At 35.9% G+C, this 18,732-nt stretch overlaps 1 protein-coding gene and 1 long non-coding RNA gene across 2 annotated transcripts; one reads left to right on the forward strand and one right to left on the reverse strand.

The window, feature by feature from the left end:
- Window positions 1–2,024: 2,024 nt before the first annotated feature.
- Window positions 2,025–6,317, forward strand: LOC125610224. The gene is made up of 3 exons (XR_007340249.1): window positions 2,025–4,189; window positions 4,276–4,465; window positions 5,011–6,317. It is a non-coding gene; the product is annotated as an uncharacterized LOC125610224 (long non-coding RNA).
- A 5,858-nt stretch (window positions 6,318–12,175) lies between these two features.
- On the reverse strand, window positions 12,176–18,367 carry LOC106351364 (cation/H(+) antiporter 1-like). Its single transcript, XM_013791172.3, has 4 exons — window positions 16,625–18,367; window positions 15,541–16,518; window positions 14,181–15,109; window positions 12,176–13,884 (listed from the first exon to the last, which is right to left on the reverse strand). Exons 1-4 carry the CDS (start codon window positions 16,781–16,783, stop codon window positions 13,605–13,607), a joined length of 2,346 nt encoding a protein of 781 aa, XP_013646626.3. The 5' UTR covers window positions 16,784–18,367; the 3' UTR covers window positions 12,176–13,604.
- Window positions 18,368–18,732: the final 365 nt, after the last annotated feature.

Here is an 18,732-nt window from a genome sequence, read left to right on the forward strand (position 1 = left end):
CTGCCAACATAGATCTAGCCATCTCCACCAAGGTCCTATTCATGCGCTCCGCTGCACCATTTTGTTGTGGTGAATAAGGCAAGGTGACTTGCTTATTGATTCCTTCTTCTTCACAGAACCGGTTGAATTCTCGTGAAGTGAACTCACCACCTCCATCTGATCTCAGTGTCTTGATGGTACAATCCGACTGCTTCTCCACCATTGCTTTGAACCTTTTGAACAGTGAGAATGTCTCTGACTTTTGCTTCATGAAGTATACCCAACACATGTGAGTATGATCATCCAAGAATAGCAAAAAGTATCGGCTTCCATCAACAGACTGGTGCTGCATCGGCCCACATACATCCGTATGTACAATCTCAAGCTTCTCTCTTGTCTTAGTTTGAGATTCCTTTGGGAAGCTTTTGCGTGATTGCTTTCCAAGTCTACACGCCTCACATGCTTCCTTCTTGACTTTAAACTTTGGTAATCCCTTTACCAAGTCTTTGTCTTGCATTTGTTGCAACCTTTTGTCGCCTACATGACCAAGTCTCTTGTGCCATGTCTCCATCTTTCCTTGCTCACTAGCGCTCAAGGCCTCTTCTACCTGAGCCGAACTCATCCTGATTCGATAGCTTTTGTGAGTCATTGGGATATCCATTATCCTCCTTCCTTTTGCATCATCTATGATGCATCTCTTCTCTTGGAAACTCACCCGGTATCCGCTTGAGACAATTTGTGGAACACTCAACAAATTTTTTGCCAAACCCGGAACCAAGAATACATTTCTGATGGTCTTCTTGCCACCTTTGGTCATGACGGTAATGTCTCCTTTACCGGCTGTCATGACTGTGCTTCCATTTCCAATCTTTATTGGAACCTTGATACTCCTATCAAGCTTTGAGAAGTAACTCTCCTCCTTTGTCATATGATTAGTTGCTCCACTGTCTACTAACCAGACATCTTCCATCACTGTTGTTGCTGCTTCGCTCGCACTAAACAACATGTGATCTTCATTTGAGTTTTCTTCAAAACTCACATGTGCCTTCTCTTTCTTCTTTGAGTAGCACTGATTTGCAAAGTGGCCTAACTTGCCACAATTGTAACACTCCTTGTTACTTCTGTGATCCTTCTTTGGATCTTCCTTCTTCTGTTTCCTCCAACACTCGCTCTCATTGTGGTTGTTTCTCTTGCAGAAACCGCACCACTTCTTGCCTCCTTGGCGCTTTGAGTTGTCTTGTGTAACACCAGAATTTTTGTGTTTAACACGAGCATCGAATGCTCCTTCACTGGTGCTTTCTTCTCTTGCAGCCAGCCTTGCTTCATGAGCCTTCAAGATCCCGATCAACTCTGTCATCTTTGTTGAAGTCAAATCGCTTGTTTGCTCCAACACACTGACTATGCTATCGAACTTGGCTGGGAGAGAGATGAGTATCTTCTGTATGAGTTGAACATCTGACTTCTGTTCACCATGATAAGTTAATTGATTTGCCAATTCAACTATCTTATCTGTGAAGACCTTAATGTCTTCATTCTCATACATCTTCAGATTCTCATACTCCCTTCGCAATGTTTGAAGTTTAATCAAACGAACTTGAGGAGAGCCTTCATACTCCTCCTTCAATGCATCCCACGCCTCTTTGGATGTTGATGCTGCTGCAATCCGTGAGAATATATGATCCGATACAGCAGTTTGCAAGATTTGCAAAGCCAATGTATCGTTCATCATCGCTTCTTCTCTAAGCGATCTTGCCCTTGCTGTTTCAGGGGTTTCATCCACTTGTGCTGGTGGGGCTGCTACGCCTTCTTCAACCACAGACCATAACTTCCTGGTCTTGAGAATGGTTGTCATCTTGATGCTCCAGAAGTCGTACTTCTCTCCATCAAATATGGGGATTACTTGATTCTTCATCGTTTCGAGTGATTCCGAAATCGTATGACAAAATCCTCTAGCCTCCTTTTCTCCACGCCAAGTGTTTCTCTTACTAGTGCTTTGTTCTTTGTCCTCTCAAACGTAAAGCTCTGACACCATGTTAATATTTTACCAACCGCTTGTGTTACACAACGATCACAGTGTGTTACACACGAGTTCGAGAGAAAGAATAAGATAGACGTTTCAGGCTTATAAACTTTTCTGAAAATACTTTTGTATTATTGAGATTCGGTGATTAAGTTTACAACAGATGATTGATCTTTATATAGAGATCGAATCAATACAAGTATAAGAGACACAACTCTTTATACTAAAGGACACAACTTGAAGAGTTACAACTCTTTGTGTAATAACATAAATAACTAACTTATGTAAATGTATCAAGGAGAGATTAGATTATAGTTTAACAACGAAGATGTTGAAATGATGAGATTGAAAAATACATGAATATACAGTATTTACAGCTATTATGTTTCAGACAGAGAATGAGCTCAATGATGGATTCATGTTATTTGCTAAATACAATTTCGTAAATGATTTTAAATGAGCTGGTTTATTTAGAGTGACATAAGATCAGATATGACGTGGCAAATATGTTGTTTCTTATTGGATGATTTAATTGTCCTACGTGGACACACTCTCTGATGCTCATATAACCCTTTTAATATAGTATAGATATCCTTATGTAAGGTGGGATTTTTTAATTAAATGTTTTGTTGAAGAAATCTAACAATAATAAAAGGGGAATAAGATCAATAGGTAGAGTGTCCACGTCAGCAATTAAAATCATCCAATGGGGTTGGTTCTTTCCTCCACGTCAAACCAAAATTGGGTTGATCTTGGGCTGTTAATTTTTTTTGATCCGTGAAAAGGGAAGAAGCCCAAATCTGGGAAAATCTTATAATGTCGACATCTCATCTCTTTGCCCTTTCCCCTTCTTCTTTTAACTAAGATGCTTGACCATTTGTTGTGCCTCTTTGGATATCACGATCTATTCAAACTCCGATCAAAGCAAGTGTATCGGTTTCAGTTTTTACTTTGATTTCCTTGAAGCCCTAACTAGAAATCCGACAATAGATCCACTGTACAATCCTCCTTCCATGGAAACTCTTTCCTGTGTTTGTGCTCAATTCCAAGATGGGAGGCGAATGAGTATTCTTTGAAGCTTATTCAGATGATGAAGCTTACGCTGGCAGATAACTCCTTCCGACCGATCTCGAAGACGTCATCCCACGTGAAGAAGGAGGAGGAGGAGGAGCTAATTGGAAGAGTTGTAGCTGATAAAGTGGGGGAGATACGGAGGGAGCTCGAACGCCAGTGTGGAGTGTGCGCAAGCGCAAAAGCGTGGGACGAGGAGAATAAGGAAGTGAGAGTGGGACGCAGGGAGCAAAACCCACAAGCCATTTTCAGTGGAGACAGACAGACAGACACAAAGGTGTGTTCTAGACAGACTCACTGGTTGGTATTTTTCACTTATGGGCCGGCCACAAGAATGGGTCCGTAACGGAGCTGAGCTAAACAAGATAGTATGTCTTCATGATGTATCCCTTTCTTTGATATTTTATTTTGGTTTATTTTAAAAATCTTTTGAATTTCAGTTATATAATCTTTATTTGTTATGCTAATGGTATTAGGGGATTTTTTGGAACAAATGTATTACATTTAGTTTCGTGCTTTTGTAATATCAACGAGATTAAGATTGAAGAAGTAAAGTATATGAATCTTACATTGTCGGCGGTAGCTATATTAGTTAATGTCGGTTTGGTTTTCTTTCTGATTCGATCTCATACATTAAACTCACAAACAAAATTAACTTGGTTTGGTTTATAGTTGGGAATGGGATTGATTAGGTTTTGGACAGTCCAAGGAAGTGGGGACATCGTTGATAAAGACAGCAAGAAAATCGTGTCAACGTGTTCAAGTTCATTGCATTTTTCATAAGAGACTATATCCGTATACATATACAATGTACATGTTCTTTCTCAAATATATTGTGCATTTTGGATCAAAGTAAACGCATTATCTACTTTTATAGATGTTGCTTGATTGTCAATTTCAAACCACCCAAGTAGATTAGGCGCTTCTGATAAGCTTTCAAACTCTGTTTATATCTTACAGCTATTGATGGAAACTCATTAGTCTTCGTGATTCTGTTTTTTTTTTTGAAGATTACAAGCTGAGGAATCTCATGAGGATTTTAAGATGTTGTGTTGAACTGGAGGAAAAGATGTTGATATAAAATTATCTACCAAACAAGCGTGTACATTTTCATATTCGGTAGGTGCTTACTTTTTTGTATCCTGTTTCAAGTTTCTTTTACGAAAAAAACAGCGACTTTAATTTCTTTCCCTATTGTCAATTAGATGTAAAGCATAGACCCTTTGGATTGGCCAAAACGGATATACATAATCCAAGGGAAAGGAAGAGGGAAGGCTTCAACCGTAGAGGATATGAGTCGTGTGGATCAGAAAGAAGTCTCAGGCAGATCTCAGCGCTAATTCTTATCTACTATCCCAGGGGACAAAGCCTGCTTATGGTTCTTTTGATCAAACGGTGCGTATTTGGAACATTGAACCTCACACTGATCTAATATCTTTGTCTTACGCTTAATTATAAACGTTTGCTTCTTTGTGATTTTACAACTGCGAACATTTATATATGTTTTTGCTATTAGTGTAGTTTCCATTGAGTTTTTGAGGCATATTGCATAAATGTTGGTCTTGATGACCTTTTATTAATCTAACAGATAACAAAAAAGAAAAAGAAGCTAGAATCACTTTCAGCGTAACATCAATGAACTCTCATATTAAACAAACCCGTGATTATTGATTCTATTATTAAGAAAAGTAATCTGATACAAGATTGATATATTAATTATCATTATATTTAAAAATAATATGAGTTTCTCAGCAACTGATGCATTTGTTTGAAGTGGTCTCTCTGCAATAGGTAGCAAGTATATCAACATACGTATAGTTTGGTGTTCGTTACTTTGTTTTACTTCTCTTTTAGTGTTTCTATACCTGATTTTTTTTTTTACTGAGATGTTTTGACAATTTAAGAATGAAACTAAGATGTGTTTCTGATATATCTGACAGGAAAACCTGGTTACGATTATCAAAGCTTTATCATATTATGTTCATAGCAAAGGGCTTAAGCTTGGAATCTACTCTGATGCTGAGTATGTGTATATACACAACTGCCACTCATTATTATGGTAATGCAAGTGCAAAGCAGAGTTATTAAGATTTTTGATCTAACCACTAACAATTTTAACAATACCTCTCATTTAGGTTCATAAGAGATCAGAGATCGCTGGTGATATAGATTGGTGCCAGTTTCATCTTTTGCGACGTATCTCCTTGATGTTTGAATGACCATATTGAAACATACAAGCCGAAGGAGGGAACATACGACTTGGTAGCAACCAGAGATATCTCATTACAGAACAAGTTCCATACAAAAGAAATGGAATCTATAGAGATAACTACTCTAGAAGATGAGAACGAGATAAAAATCATTCTTGCTGAGTCCAAGGAAAGGAAGCCAGCGAGGAAATGGTGGAGCTACTGAAGCAGTTGCAGCAAGCAACTCAAGAAGCTGATGAAGGGAGATCATCCTGGCCTTGCTTGTGAAAAGCTGCGAATGTTTTGAGAAGAGGCAAAGGAAGAAAAGGCTCGACCAGGTACAATTGAGAGCAGTTTATTTGCAGCTAAGAAGAAATTGAGGCTGCTAAAGATTTTTAGAGATTGGCATTAGCTGTTTCCATCAAGGTTTTCGAGAGCGAACATGCTTTCAAGTAAAACAATGTTGATTGTCCGTCAAGCCTAACACTGTTACTAACAGAGTAATATGAGCTTAGCAAGTGTACTCATGAGGCTTAAGAAAAAGCCAACACAAGGGTTGCAGAAATTCTGAGATCGAGGTAGCCAAAGAAACAGAGAAAATAAGCAAAGAGAGGTTGGAATAAATAAACAAAGATATGGTTGGGAAAATGGAGACACTCGCAGAAGCAACTGAGAAGGCTAAGAAGGCTAAAGAAAGAAGTTTGGTGTAGAGCAAGAGGCAAAAAAATGGAGGAAGAACATGTAGTAAAGAGAAAGATTGGTGATAATGGAGCGAACATTGAGAATATTCAAAGGAAGGTCTTATGGGACGAAGCTGCTGCAATGTTTCGGGTACATTACCAAAAAAAATAGTAGCTTAAAAATTCAAAGGATACCAAAATAGAAATAAAGAAATAACAATCATAAACAAGTTTGGTTAACTTCTAATCTTTTTTTGCTTAATGTACATTTTAATATTAAGAAAAAGCTAATTTTGAGTTCTATTTTAAAACTTTTACAATTCTTTATATAAAATTATAATATTTGAAAATAATCCGGGCGTAGCCCGGAACCGTCTCTAGTTAGATATAGAACTTGAATCCATTAAAAGATAATCAAACGTTCACTGTATTTTCATTTTTATAAATAGATTTCTAAGACCTTGAGATAGTTGCTAAGTTATCTTATCAATAATTTGTCATTAAATTTTGTTCGTGCATATGATTTTAAAAAAAGTTATTACGTTTTCAAATATAGCAAAAATATCACCTAATGAGGAATAATATTTACTTGGAGTGAAGTAATGATCTTTTCCCTTTGATCAAAGATATTTTGTTCATATGCTAATGGTCTTCGATCTCTCCGAAACTATTCGAAATTGTGAATCTAGTGAAAACATTTCAGAGTTAATATATATAAGTTTATGGTTTCCAATTAACGTAAATGTTTATGACTTTATAAATCTCAAGGTCTGCCTATGCTACTTGTATTAGTTATAAGTCATTACTATGTGTTGCTACTATATTCATGGCACGACCTATAAGCATGGACGTCATTAATAGAGAGACATCCAATTAATTACTGTACTTAATTACTGACCCACGTTTCTCACGAGCAGGTTTTAAAATACTAGTAGTCTAGTAGTATGGACGTCAACCCACGCTTCTCACGACTATCAAACTGAAATTACACGTTATGGTTAAAGATCTAAGATTTGTATTTAGTGATAACACAGATTCAGACTTTAGATATATATATTTAGTTGATAAGAAAGGAAATATTATCATCCAACAGCCAATCCTATCAAAGGAAAAAAAGTTTTAAAACCCAAACAATATTGATGGCTGACCAGTCAGAACCACTGCTGTTGTCTCTGTAGAAGCCGGAAAACCGGATCAAAAGAAACTATATAATATAAACGATGTTAAGGAAAATATATAGATGATTCAAAACCGTAACGAAAATGAAAGCATAGAATCGAGACGAATCTCTTTCCTTAACTCTTAATATTCGCTCTGTTAGTGCGAGAATCTGTACGAATATGAGTCCCGGGATAAAATGATGATAGGTTATCACGCAACACTCATGAAGAACCTCTACGAACTAATATTTCTACAAAACAATCTCTAGACTTAATTACGTTATAGGATTTGCTGGTTTTGGTTGTGAAAAAACGTAATGAAAAATGAAGGAGGAGACAAGTTTATAAAGAGGAGAAGAAGAGCCACTTTCCGTAACTGATGCAGCACGTCCGCACGTTAGCGAAAATCTCGCGAGGATCTCGGAGGCGAGGCGTTACGAAACTTTCTCTGCAAGATCTTTTCTCGTTTAAACTTATCGTCAAGAAGAGAGACATCGTGGTGTTTTTAAACGAACTACGTGATGTTTAAAATAAAATGCATACCGTTTTTCGAGAATTAAATGGCAGAACGTTAGAGCTTAACTTGGTCCAAAAAACTATTTTTATTGGACCGGAGACCTTCAACTAAGATCCAAGACCCAAGGCCAACGCCGGTCTGGCCGAACGGCGGCATGCGTGGAGAGCCATCCTCTCTTCTTAAGCCGTTTACACCCTTATGTGCTTAAGACTTATCTATACTCTTCTCATGTGCTTTGGTTCCCTGATGTGGGACTTTGCACAATGTCAATCTTGACATTCTGGGCTTTTTAATGCACAGCCCATATCATTTCTTTTCACTAATATTATCAAAGCCAATGGGCTTGATAATTTGATCCACCAGTCTCATATATGCGCCGATGATTCCGACGTCAACGACAGAGCCAGACCAAAGCTTTAACTTTCGACAACATTGTCGAACACAGTCTATCAGATTTTGGGTTCTGGCAACTCTTCCAGGTAGTCCTCGTTGGACTCGCTTTGTTCTTCAATGCTCAGCAGATATTCATTACCGTTTACACAGACGCATACCCCACGTGGCACTGTCTTAACCACACGATCTGCGACCATTCCACTTCCGACATCTGCAAGCTCCCAAGATCAGCATGGGAATGGGACGGTGGCTCCAAGGACAAAACCGTCATTTCAGAATTTGGACTCGAGTGCTCGAGCTCATTACTCAGAGGTATGCCTACCTCTGCTTTCTACATCGGTGCCATCGTTGGTGGATTCTTTCTAGCGTTAATCCCAGATGGTTCCTTGGGTCGCAAGAAACTAGTTTTGTTCTCAACCTTTGCAATGTCAATCACTTCAATCTCTGTTGTCTTTGTTGGAACTATTTTTTGAACATTATGAATAATGTATTCATATGTCAAAAAAAGAAGTTTTATTTGAATGAGAAATGGAGGTCTAATGTGTGTGATTTGAAAAACTTGTATAAAGAAGCAAATACACACATTGGATATTTGAACTTGGATTTGGGTTTTTTGATTTGTTAGTTGGACTTCATGTTCATTGACTTAATCTTATAAACCAAATATATGTTGATCTTTTATATTGATAAAATATAAAAAAGAAATCCATTTTAAAGTATATTATTTTGTTTGAATTGGTCAAAACAATAATAATTTTATTCTTTAATTTCTTGGTCAAAATGTGGAATAAATTCACATAATAATGACAAGAATTAAAAACTCCATTAGTGCACTATGGAGGTTTCATTTTTGTGTTGAAAAATGAAACTTGTGCTTCTCATTATATTTCTATATAAAGGCTTGTGAGCCATTTAGAAAACACACACATTCATACAATCAAGAACATTTCTCCCACTCAGAATAGTTATGCTAGTATTTTTTTTATTTTGAGTCTGAGAGTACATCACAGAAATAGGTTCGATAGATTCTGTTTTTCGGTGATGGTAAACAGAAATAATGCTGCAGTTGTATCTTGGGAATCTGAGCGCCACAAAACCGTCACACTACGGGGCGTTTAAAGATTTAAGGAAAGAGATTAACTATCTCGACTCTGCAATTCTTCTTTATTTTTATATTTTGGTATTGAAATTTTAGTTTATGTTCTTATTATTCTTTACAAATATCAGTTGTCCTATGGTAGTAAAATAAGGTTCCTACACTCTTAAATCTTTAAATATTGTTTATGCTTCTGCACTAACAATACTGATATTTGTTAAAAGTTTTTTTTAAGAACAGGTTAAAGATGCTGGAATCGGATCTTGTTTATCATAAAAACAGGAATTCGAGAATTCATGGTGATGAAAAAGCAATTGTTATGATCTTTTCAGATCGATCATGCGCAGGGATTTCTTATAATAATCTTAGCTATTGTTTTTCTGTGAATCTTCTTTATCATCAAGCGTTGATCATTAGTTACAGATTTTCTGAAAGAAAAAAAAAACAATTTGATTTGATTTGTCTTTTGACGTGTTGAAACCGTCGTGTTGCACTTTCGCTTGATTTTTAAAATTATTTTGAAACAAAAGTGTGACTTGTATGATCTTGCATATATTAGCAAGTGTGGAGCGTTTGTTCTTGTGGCTTTTTTTTTTTTAAAGCTTTTAATGCATTTACTTTGTGTATTTGTTTTGCATTTAGTTGTGATCAAATTCGTCAGTTTACATGATCAAATAATTTATTTGTTCAAAATCTGTTAATGCTTTGACTTGGCTAAAGATAATTATGTGTTTTAGTTATCAAGAATGCTAACGTTTTTTATTTCTGTTTCAGATTTTTTGGAACAACTTAATTTTGATTATTAAGTGTTTGATCAAGAGAAAAAAAAAATGATTCAAGTTTCAAAAATATGGTGAAACCGTTGTCAGAAAGAACATTTTGATTCTTAAGGAATCATGTTGTATAAATGGAAATGGATTCGTGAGTCGACGCCCCAAATTAAGTTTGGGAGAGGTCTGCCACATAAGAATCATTTTTCATTTAGAAAAGATAATGTTGTTGATAATGATCAAAACATTCATATTTTGTCAATGCTTAAACGCTAGTTGTAAAAAGATTGACCATACAAAAACAATGAGAATTTTCAGACCAATATGACTGAAACTAACATGTGTATTGTAGTTTATAAAGTCAATATGGTTGAAAATAATCATATAATGGTTTTGATGGTAAAATAATATCTTGTAATGATATGTTTATTTGCTAAAAAGCAAAATATGTGTTTGGAAAGATCCAAAACATACAAGTTGGATTTATAAATCAACTTAAGAAAACTATGAAAATAGTTGGATGTAAAATGTGAATTTCTAAGAATGAAACACATTTTTCAAGAAAATTGTAATAATTTTTGAAATTGCTTTTAATTCATTTAAATCTAAAGGAGTTGTAGATTAATTTTCTAAACTCTTAAGAGATGTTAAATGTAATTATGCATGTTTTGAGCTATCTCAAGAAATGTGGGGGGAAGCTTTGCTTACCATATAAAGTCGTTGGCAAGAGGCCAAATGAACTTAGTGATAGTTATCACAATATATTTTTTTTTATTAAAAAAAACAAACTAGTGTCATACACTGAGTTTTGTGTATAATAGTTAATTGTATCTTGAATAAAAGATGACAAAAATCATTAGACAATTGATCTCGACTAATCTCAAGAGATTATGTTCACTATGGTGACAACCTAGGATCCTTTAATTAAAGGTGTGTCATGAGATCAAATTGTTATATCATCAAAAGGAATGGGTCGCCTGTGAATTAAGATGAGGTTTCGCGGTAACTCTACCTAACTGACTGGAGATCCCAAGAAATACGTTCAAGGAGACAACTAAGTGAAACTAAGTCTGCCCAAAGCACTGTAAGACTTCGGTCTATACCCAATTTCTATGATGATTAAACAGTGCTACATGTAAGGAATACAGGATAAGCATTAGCTTTTAATGATTTGTGTCCATAGCTTTGAGATATGAATGGAGTAGTACATGATACTCCTCTAAACAAAGTTAATGGCAAATCACCTTATGAGTGTGAAATGGGGCCGTTTCTAGGAGAATGAAGGAAAGGCTATATTCTCCAAGTTCACTCATGATTAACCAAGACTGTTCACGGCCAAAATGAACACAATAGAGAACCTAATTCTGTGAGAGAATGAAGCTGTGTTATGGCTATTGTCTAGGTTTACACCAAAGCCCGGGAGGTTCAAGACATCATGGCCACCTCCTGGCCGAGTAAATCCGATAGCTATTAACAATGACTGGTTCAAGGCTGAAAAATTGCTACCAACTCATCATGCAGTGGATTTTTCGTTTGTACTCTCAAAAGTCCTTAGTTAGGTCTTGTCGAGTCTTGTCTAGGAAGTTGAGTCTTGTCTAGAAAGTCTGTCGAGTCGTCTAGTGTCTAGAGTCATTTCTATTCATGTGGGGGATTGTTGGAACTATTTTTTGAACATTATGAATAATGTATTCATATGTCAAAAAAAGAAGTTTTATTTGAATGAGAAATGGAGTTCTAATGTGTGTGATTTGAAAAACTTGTATAAAGAAGCAAATACACACATTGGATATTTGAACTTGGATTTGGGTTTTTTGATTTGTTAGTTGGACTTCATGTTCATTGACTTAATCTTATAAACCAAATATATGTTGATCTTTTATATTGATAAAATATAAAAAAGAAATCCATTTTAAAGTATATTATTTTGTTTGAATTGGTCAAAACAATAATAATTTTATTCTTTAATTTCTTGGTCAAAATGTGGAATAAATTCACATAATAATGACAAGAATTAAAAACTCCATTAGTGCACTATGGAGGTTTCATTTTTGTGTTGAAAAATGAAACTTGTGCTTCTCATTATATTTCTATATAAAGGCTTGTGAGCCATTTAGAAAACACACACATTCATACAATCAAGAACATTTCTCCCACTCAGAATAGTTATGCTAGTATTTTTTTTATTTTGAGTCTGAGAGTACATCACAGAAATAGGTTCGATAGATTCTGTTTTTCGGTGATGGTAAACAGAAATAATGCTGCAGTTGTATCTTGGGAATCTGAGCGCCATAAAACCGTCACACTACGGGGCGTTCAAAGATTTAAGGAAAGAGATTAACTATCTCGACTCTGCAATTCTTCTTTATTTTTATATTTTGGTATTGAAATTTTAGTTTATGTTCTTATTATTCTTTACAAATATCAGTTGTCCTATGGTAGTAAAATAAGGTTCCTACAGTCTTTTCAACCAATGTATGGATTTACACAACCCTAAAGTTTGTCATCGGATTCACGAGATCACAGACATGGTCATATGCGCTGGTTCTCATCAATGAGCGAGTCCCCACCAAGTGGAGACCGAGAGTTACCATGATTCCATTTACCCTTTTCGTTTTAGGGTTTATGTCATTGTCTGGAATCGCTTACCTTGCTCGACACTCTTCGTGGAGATATCTCTATGTCTACGCAGCCGTTCCCGCAACATTCCATTGTATCCTCCTTCCTCTACCTCTTCGCACTCGAATCACCACGGTGGCTTCACTTGCAAGGAAACAACGAAGAAGCCATTGTTGTTCTCAAAAGCCTGTCATCTAAGAACAAAACCTACTTGGAATCACTAGTTTCTACGTTACCCCTGGGGCAAGAAACCGTTGAATCACTACCTAGGTACTCGATTAAGGACTTTTTCTTCCGAAAGTGGGCTTTTCGGAGGATATTAGTTGTTATGATCATATTGTTTGGGATGGGAATGTCATACTACGGAGTTCCATTAGCAGCTAGAGACATAGACGTCAACATATATTTGAGTGAAACCCTAAATGCAGCGGTGGAGTTGCCTACTTTCATTATCACTCGTTCATATTGGAGAGGGTCAACAGAAGAACCTCTGTTCTTGTGAACACCTTACTAGGTGGAGCATCGTGGGTGCTTTGTTTCGTTCTAAGCGTTTTCGGAAAAACCGGTATCGCGTTTGCGTTTGAACTTGGGACTTTTTTCTGTGCAAGGACCGGATTTAACCTAATGGCGGTTTACATGGTTGAAATGTTTCCTACTTGTGTAAGAAGTTCCGCAACAATGATGTTTAGACAGGCTCTTGTTGTTGGAGGAGCTTGCTGTCCGCTCATTGCTTCGATAGGAAGAGATCTACCATCAGTTTCCTTTGCCATTTTCGGAATTGCAATGTCTGGTTTGGTATTATTCGTTTTGATTCTACCCGAGACAAAAGGTTCAAGTCTCTGCGACACAATGGAAGAACAAGAAAACAGAGATCAAACCATAAGCACTAGCCACGTGGTGGCCCGTGATTGGTCCGCTTATTTTTATTTTAAAAAAAAAAATCAAACGAAAAAAATAATAAAAAATTAAAGTTATGATCCCCCTCAAGGTTCATTGATGCAGATGTTCTAAGAGTTTGTGATATGTTTTCAAATTGTTATGTGTGATATGTGATGTAAGAAACTGTTAAAAATAAGATGGAAATATTGTTGTGTAAAAGTAAAGAATATTTTGCTATTCATCCACAAAGATTTCAAATGAGTGTCTATATCTTTGAACTACTAATACAGAAGCATTTACATCCATATTTGATGAAGCCAAGAAATCTCCGACCGTTCCTAGTTCCGGACACTCTTCCCAATCGTTCATTCCTGACGTCATTAGGCAATCTCCTCTGTGTTTTCCCACCACAAACAGTGAATACATCTCTCCTATCTCTCTCAGAATCGTCAGTGTTTGCTCTCCGTTGCTTACTCGCTTCTCTATGAATCCAACTTGCCCCGTCGTTACAAATCTGCCAAAAATAAACCAAAACCAGTTCGGTCAATGAAAAAAATGCCAATGTTTCAGGTCTAGAAATTATCCACAACCCTAGTACTAAAGATCTGAAATTTATGAGGGCGATAAACATTATTAGGTTAATTGTAACAAAAAATATTTATAATTTTTGGGCCATGCAACAAATACATAATATTTCCTTAAAATTTGGATTGTAAGATTAATGTTTCATCCGATTGTGCTCAAAACCTTTCATGAACTGGCTAAAGCTGGAAACATAGGATTAGTAAGAAGTAGAATCTTGTAAATTACCTGTTATAGTATTCCTCTAAGAAACTTCGATCAGTTTCGTCGTTTGTCTGATCGTTACCAACAATCTCCATTAAAACATCGTTGTTTTCTTTGGTCACCGCGTCTCCGACAAGATTCTCTGTCTCTGAGCCATCCGCGACAAACTGTATGATAGTGAGGTGAATTTGAGAGTTATTGATAAGCCACTGGCACAAGGACAGAGCCTCACGATCATCAGGACCACCAAAGAACAATGCAGCGACGTGTTGCACCGACTCAAACCCGTGAAGCTGGCGAAACCCTGTTATGTTTCTATCCACAAAGATACCGATCGAACACTGTGCTTGCTTTAGCACCTTCCGGTTCATATCCCGAAAAGCTTCCCCGTCGTTTGTAGTTTTCCCATCGATCCTCTGGTGTTTATGGAACGGAAGAAACACGATGGAGACGCGAAGATCTTCGCTCCCGTTACAGATCTCTTCGTGCATGTTCTGCATCAGCGCTACTCGTTTCACTTGCCGGATCATGACCTTTCTGTCTCTAGTGAATGAATCAATCGAGTCATTGATCTCTAGTCCTTCGTTGGTTCCAAACTCATCGTCTCCTCCAGTGGAGTTCACTCCATCTACGTCTAGTTCGTGGTACAGTAGTTCAGTTTTTCGCTTCTTGGAGAGGGGTATGAGGTGCATGAGATAAGGTGTGAAAGGTGAAGAAGAAGCTCCATTTAGAGCAGAGATTAGAGAGATTAGTCCACGAGCTTGACGTACACCGTAGACGCAAGTCAGCACACGTAGCTCCTCTTTGGTATCGTGGAACTCAAGCGATGTTTTTCGGTGTGAGAAACCCTTTTCTTGCGTTCTAAGTAATAAAGAAGATATTACTCCGCTTAACAAAGTCGTGATCACCAGTGTCGCAATGAGCATATCATGAATTATCGGAGTAAACCATTTCTACAAAGAGAGAAAAAAATAATCAGAAAACAAAGAGAAGATTATTATCTGACTTGTTACTATTATAATGTAAAAAAAAAACTATTTAAAAAAAAACTATAATGTATCAAATCTCATAAATAACACCTTTTTAAAAAATAACACTAATTACTTTTGTCATAAAAATAGCAATCAAAGAGAAAAAATCCTAAAATATTAATATTTATTAATTAATAAAACACTAAAATATCTTATGTTGTGAATTCTAATAAGAATCTCACATTCTAAATACTAAACCCTAACCTATAATCAAAAACTCAAATTAAAACATAAAAATGTCTTGTTAATTTTAAATTAATGCTATTTTGGTAATTTTCTCCTTTGTAAACTAGTTTTTGAACAAAAAACTTGATTACTGATATTTAAAGATATTATCTCTAAAATGTAGTTACCTTGTAGGTCAAGTTTGAGTCGAGGAGGACCAGACCAATATGACCTTTTACTGAGAGAATCGTAGACAAGAAAAGCCAATACTTCTTTGGGATCTTAAGGAATAAACATGCACATAAGACTCCTAGAAGCTTCGCTACCATGCTTAAAGCCACTATCGTACAGAGGACTAGGTAATGACGTTTGGTTAGAGAGTGGACGCTGAATCTAAACCCGATGTAACCAAAGTAAACCGGAAGAACAAACTCGTGAATCGGGTAACTCAGCCGGTTGATCATCGTTCTGTAAGTTTTACCTTCTCTTGGAAACATTAGTCCAATCAAGAACACGAAACCAGTTGAGTTTATGTTGCTGGACTCAATGGTTAACGCAATTATTAGAATAAGGATGAAAAAAGCGAGCGTTTCAGCTTTGGAGAGGTACTTCTCTTTAGGGTTTCTTTTGGGGAGCCATGAAGCTAAGAATCTATTGATGAAAATTATAACAACCGTGGCAAATGTGTAGGCAAAGATGTCTCCTGTCATTTTCCCGGAGATGTAAGCAATGACCATAGTGTAGATGAAAATGTTGGTCATCTCGATGAACAATCCGCAGGATATCGCTAGCCTTCCGATCTCAGATGTGTGGAGTTTCCAGTCAATGATTGAGCGGATGACCACAGGAGATGCCGTGTTCGATAAGGTAACCAGGAAGGCTACGTACAACGTTAAGATGTCCCCTTTGATATGTAGAAAACGAACGAGGAACCAGAGGAAAGGGATCCAGATGATGGCACAAGAGACTAAGGAGCCTAAGGTTATGACAATGGAGTTCTTCAAGTTTCGTTTCATAAAGTCAAGATCAAGTTCGAGACCGATCAAGAACATGAAACATGTTCGTAAAAGAAATGAGAAAAAGATGTAATAGCTTGCTGAGTCTTTTTGGAGGAAGAAATCGTGGACCTTTTGGATTATTGTGAGCAAACTCAATACAATCCCAGCCTGAATATAACAATAAAAATGTTAGTTTCTGAATATCTCACGTGGGGGTTTCAGTATCATAATGTTTGGAGTCAATAAAATACAAAAATAGAAGTAAAAAACTTACGAGAATTTGAGCAACGGGACCAGCTTGGCCACAGGGTTTAAGGAAGAGATAGAAGAACTGAGAGAAGACGAGAATGCAAGCCATTTGAATAAACATTGTATTGAGTGGATTAAACAATGCATCTCCTTCCGGTAGACAGAACAACATTTTTGGATCCATTTTCTTGATTCGATTATGAGCATTCTCCAAAGTTTCGTGCAACAAAAAAAAATCTGAAAAGTGTGAAAGAAACCTAGATTTATTGTTAAGCCAAGAATATATATTTTTCAGAAAATATTTTCAATGTTTTAATTTTTCCTTTAATTTTGGTTGGCGTTTGAAGGGTTTGCATTTACTGGTTTACGTGATTATCCTTCGATTACTCCATGCCTCTAACTTTTTCCATTATTGTTCTTGTAAACATATCCAGTGTTCCTCATTAAAAGCGGATAAAATTACTAAAACCGGAAAGTACATGTAACGTAACCTACTGGTATATTTTTTTTTTGATAAAGGGTATGTATACCTACTGGTATTTTTACATGAAACAAAACTACGTCTCCTCAGTTTTTCGCTTGATTAAAGATTACTTTAAAATATATCAGATTACTTAAGCTTCCAATGATCAAACCATATACATTTTAAAAGACATCATATCTCCCATCCCCTGACAAGCTTGTACAGCTGCAGCAACTAGCTAGTGCAACTTGATGATTATAGTAACATATTAGTATACGGTAGTTATATAATTTATGAACTCTTCTTACAATAAGATTCGTTGAAAAAATATATACATATAGATCTTCAAAATGGATCCGTGTATTACATATTTACATCAAGAAACGAAAAAAAAACAATCATCAAATAAAAGCAACAAGGTTGTTTTATAGGAATGTAAATATCATATAAATATGAAAATGTTTCAGAGTTAGAATCTGGAAATATGCTACCTTGCCAAAAAAAAAAAGATAAAAAAAAACAAGGGAACAGATGATTATTTGACAAGAAGATGAGAAAAGCAACAAGGTTTTTTTTTTTTGCTAAGAAAAAGCAACAAGGTTTGGTAAAACGTTACTTCCTGAATTCAAATACTGAAAACATTTCAATTATATTACGTTATTAAGTTCATTTATTTGTTCTAGAGATAAATTATGGGCATTGTTAATGAACTGCTGATGTAATGTTTCTAGATTAAAATTGACGACATATACCAACGGAATTTCGATATACATGTAATCTATAAACGTGGTTACCTACCCAAGAGCTCCCCTTTACTTTCTAGTCAAAATTCTATTTCCTTCGTACAAAATCACTTTTTGCCTTCTTTATCTTTTTGTTATAATTTCTTTACATACATTTATTCTTCATTTATGTTCAGTATTTTTTTTCTAATTTCCTTTAATCTTCTTGTTCCTTTGGAAAAAAAAACTTTAAAAGACCATGCATAACTAAAATCATCTCCAATGCGTATTCCTCTGAAATAGCATATCTATAACTAGATAAACATAGAAAATGCTATTTCTTTATTTATTTGCAGAGAAAAATAGCAATTTTTATTTTAAATTGAAAATAATAATAAATATATAGATAACTGAGTATATTTTTTTCTAAATGTTATTATAGAGAAATATATTAAAATAGATTGAAGATACTCTAAAAGAAAACAAACAATGAATTCATTTTTAATTCATTTTTAATCATAATTTTGCTTTCAAAGCTAACATATACCATGTAGTTTTATAATCATGCATGAAACCATTAGACTGATCTCAATTATTAAACATATCCCAATTACTGGAAATTACTTTAGTCACCAAATATTAGCAACTCAGTTTGAGACGTACCGAACCTATGAAGAACATCATGATGACCTCCAAGATTAGGCCTCATATAGGAGAGCCTCCACCCAACGACTACAGACTTTAGATAGTGTACATTGGGGCGTGATATGTGCATCTCCCGAGACCGTTCCATATTTGCTCCAGGCACAATTGTTTTCGATGTTCACATTTGCTAGCCATGCTTTACCCAAAAAAAAAATGTTAGTCATGCCAACGATCTACGTACCTCCTACATGCTACATGCTCGCTATAAGTGGCAGAACTATGCATTCTCAAAAGCTAGCTAGC

The sequence above is a fragment of the Brassica napus genome, chromosome A6 (assembly GCF_020379485.1).
Source record: "Brassica napus cultivar Da-Ae chromosome A6, Da-Ae, whole genome shotgun sequence".
In the NCBI taxonomy this organism is placed as follows: Eukaryota; Viridiplantae; Streptophyta; class Magnoliopsida; order Brassicales; family Brassicaceae; genus Brassica; species Brassica napus.

Bases quoted from the DNA above. Each gene is read 5' to 3' on its own strand.
- LOC106351364 (XM_013791172.3), bottom strand. From the start codon at position 16,783: ATGGATCCAAAAATGTTGTTCTGTCTACCGGAAGGAGATGCATTGTTT. The intron at 16,519-16,624 runs GTAAGTTTTTTA...TGTTATATTCAG, and splicing joins GTCCCGTTGCTCAAATTCTC to GCTGGGATTGTATTGAGTTT. The intron at 15,110-15,540 runs GTAACTACATTT...CTCTCTTTGTAG, and splicing joins ACTCAAACTTGACCTACAAG to AAATGGTTTACTCCGATAAT.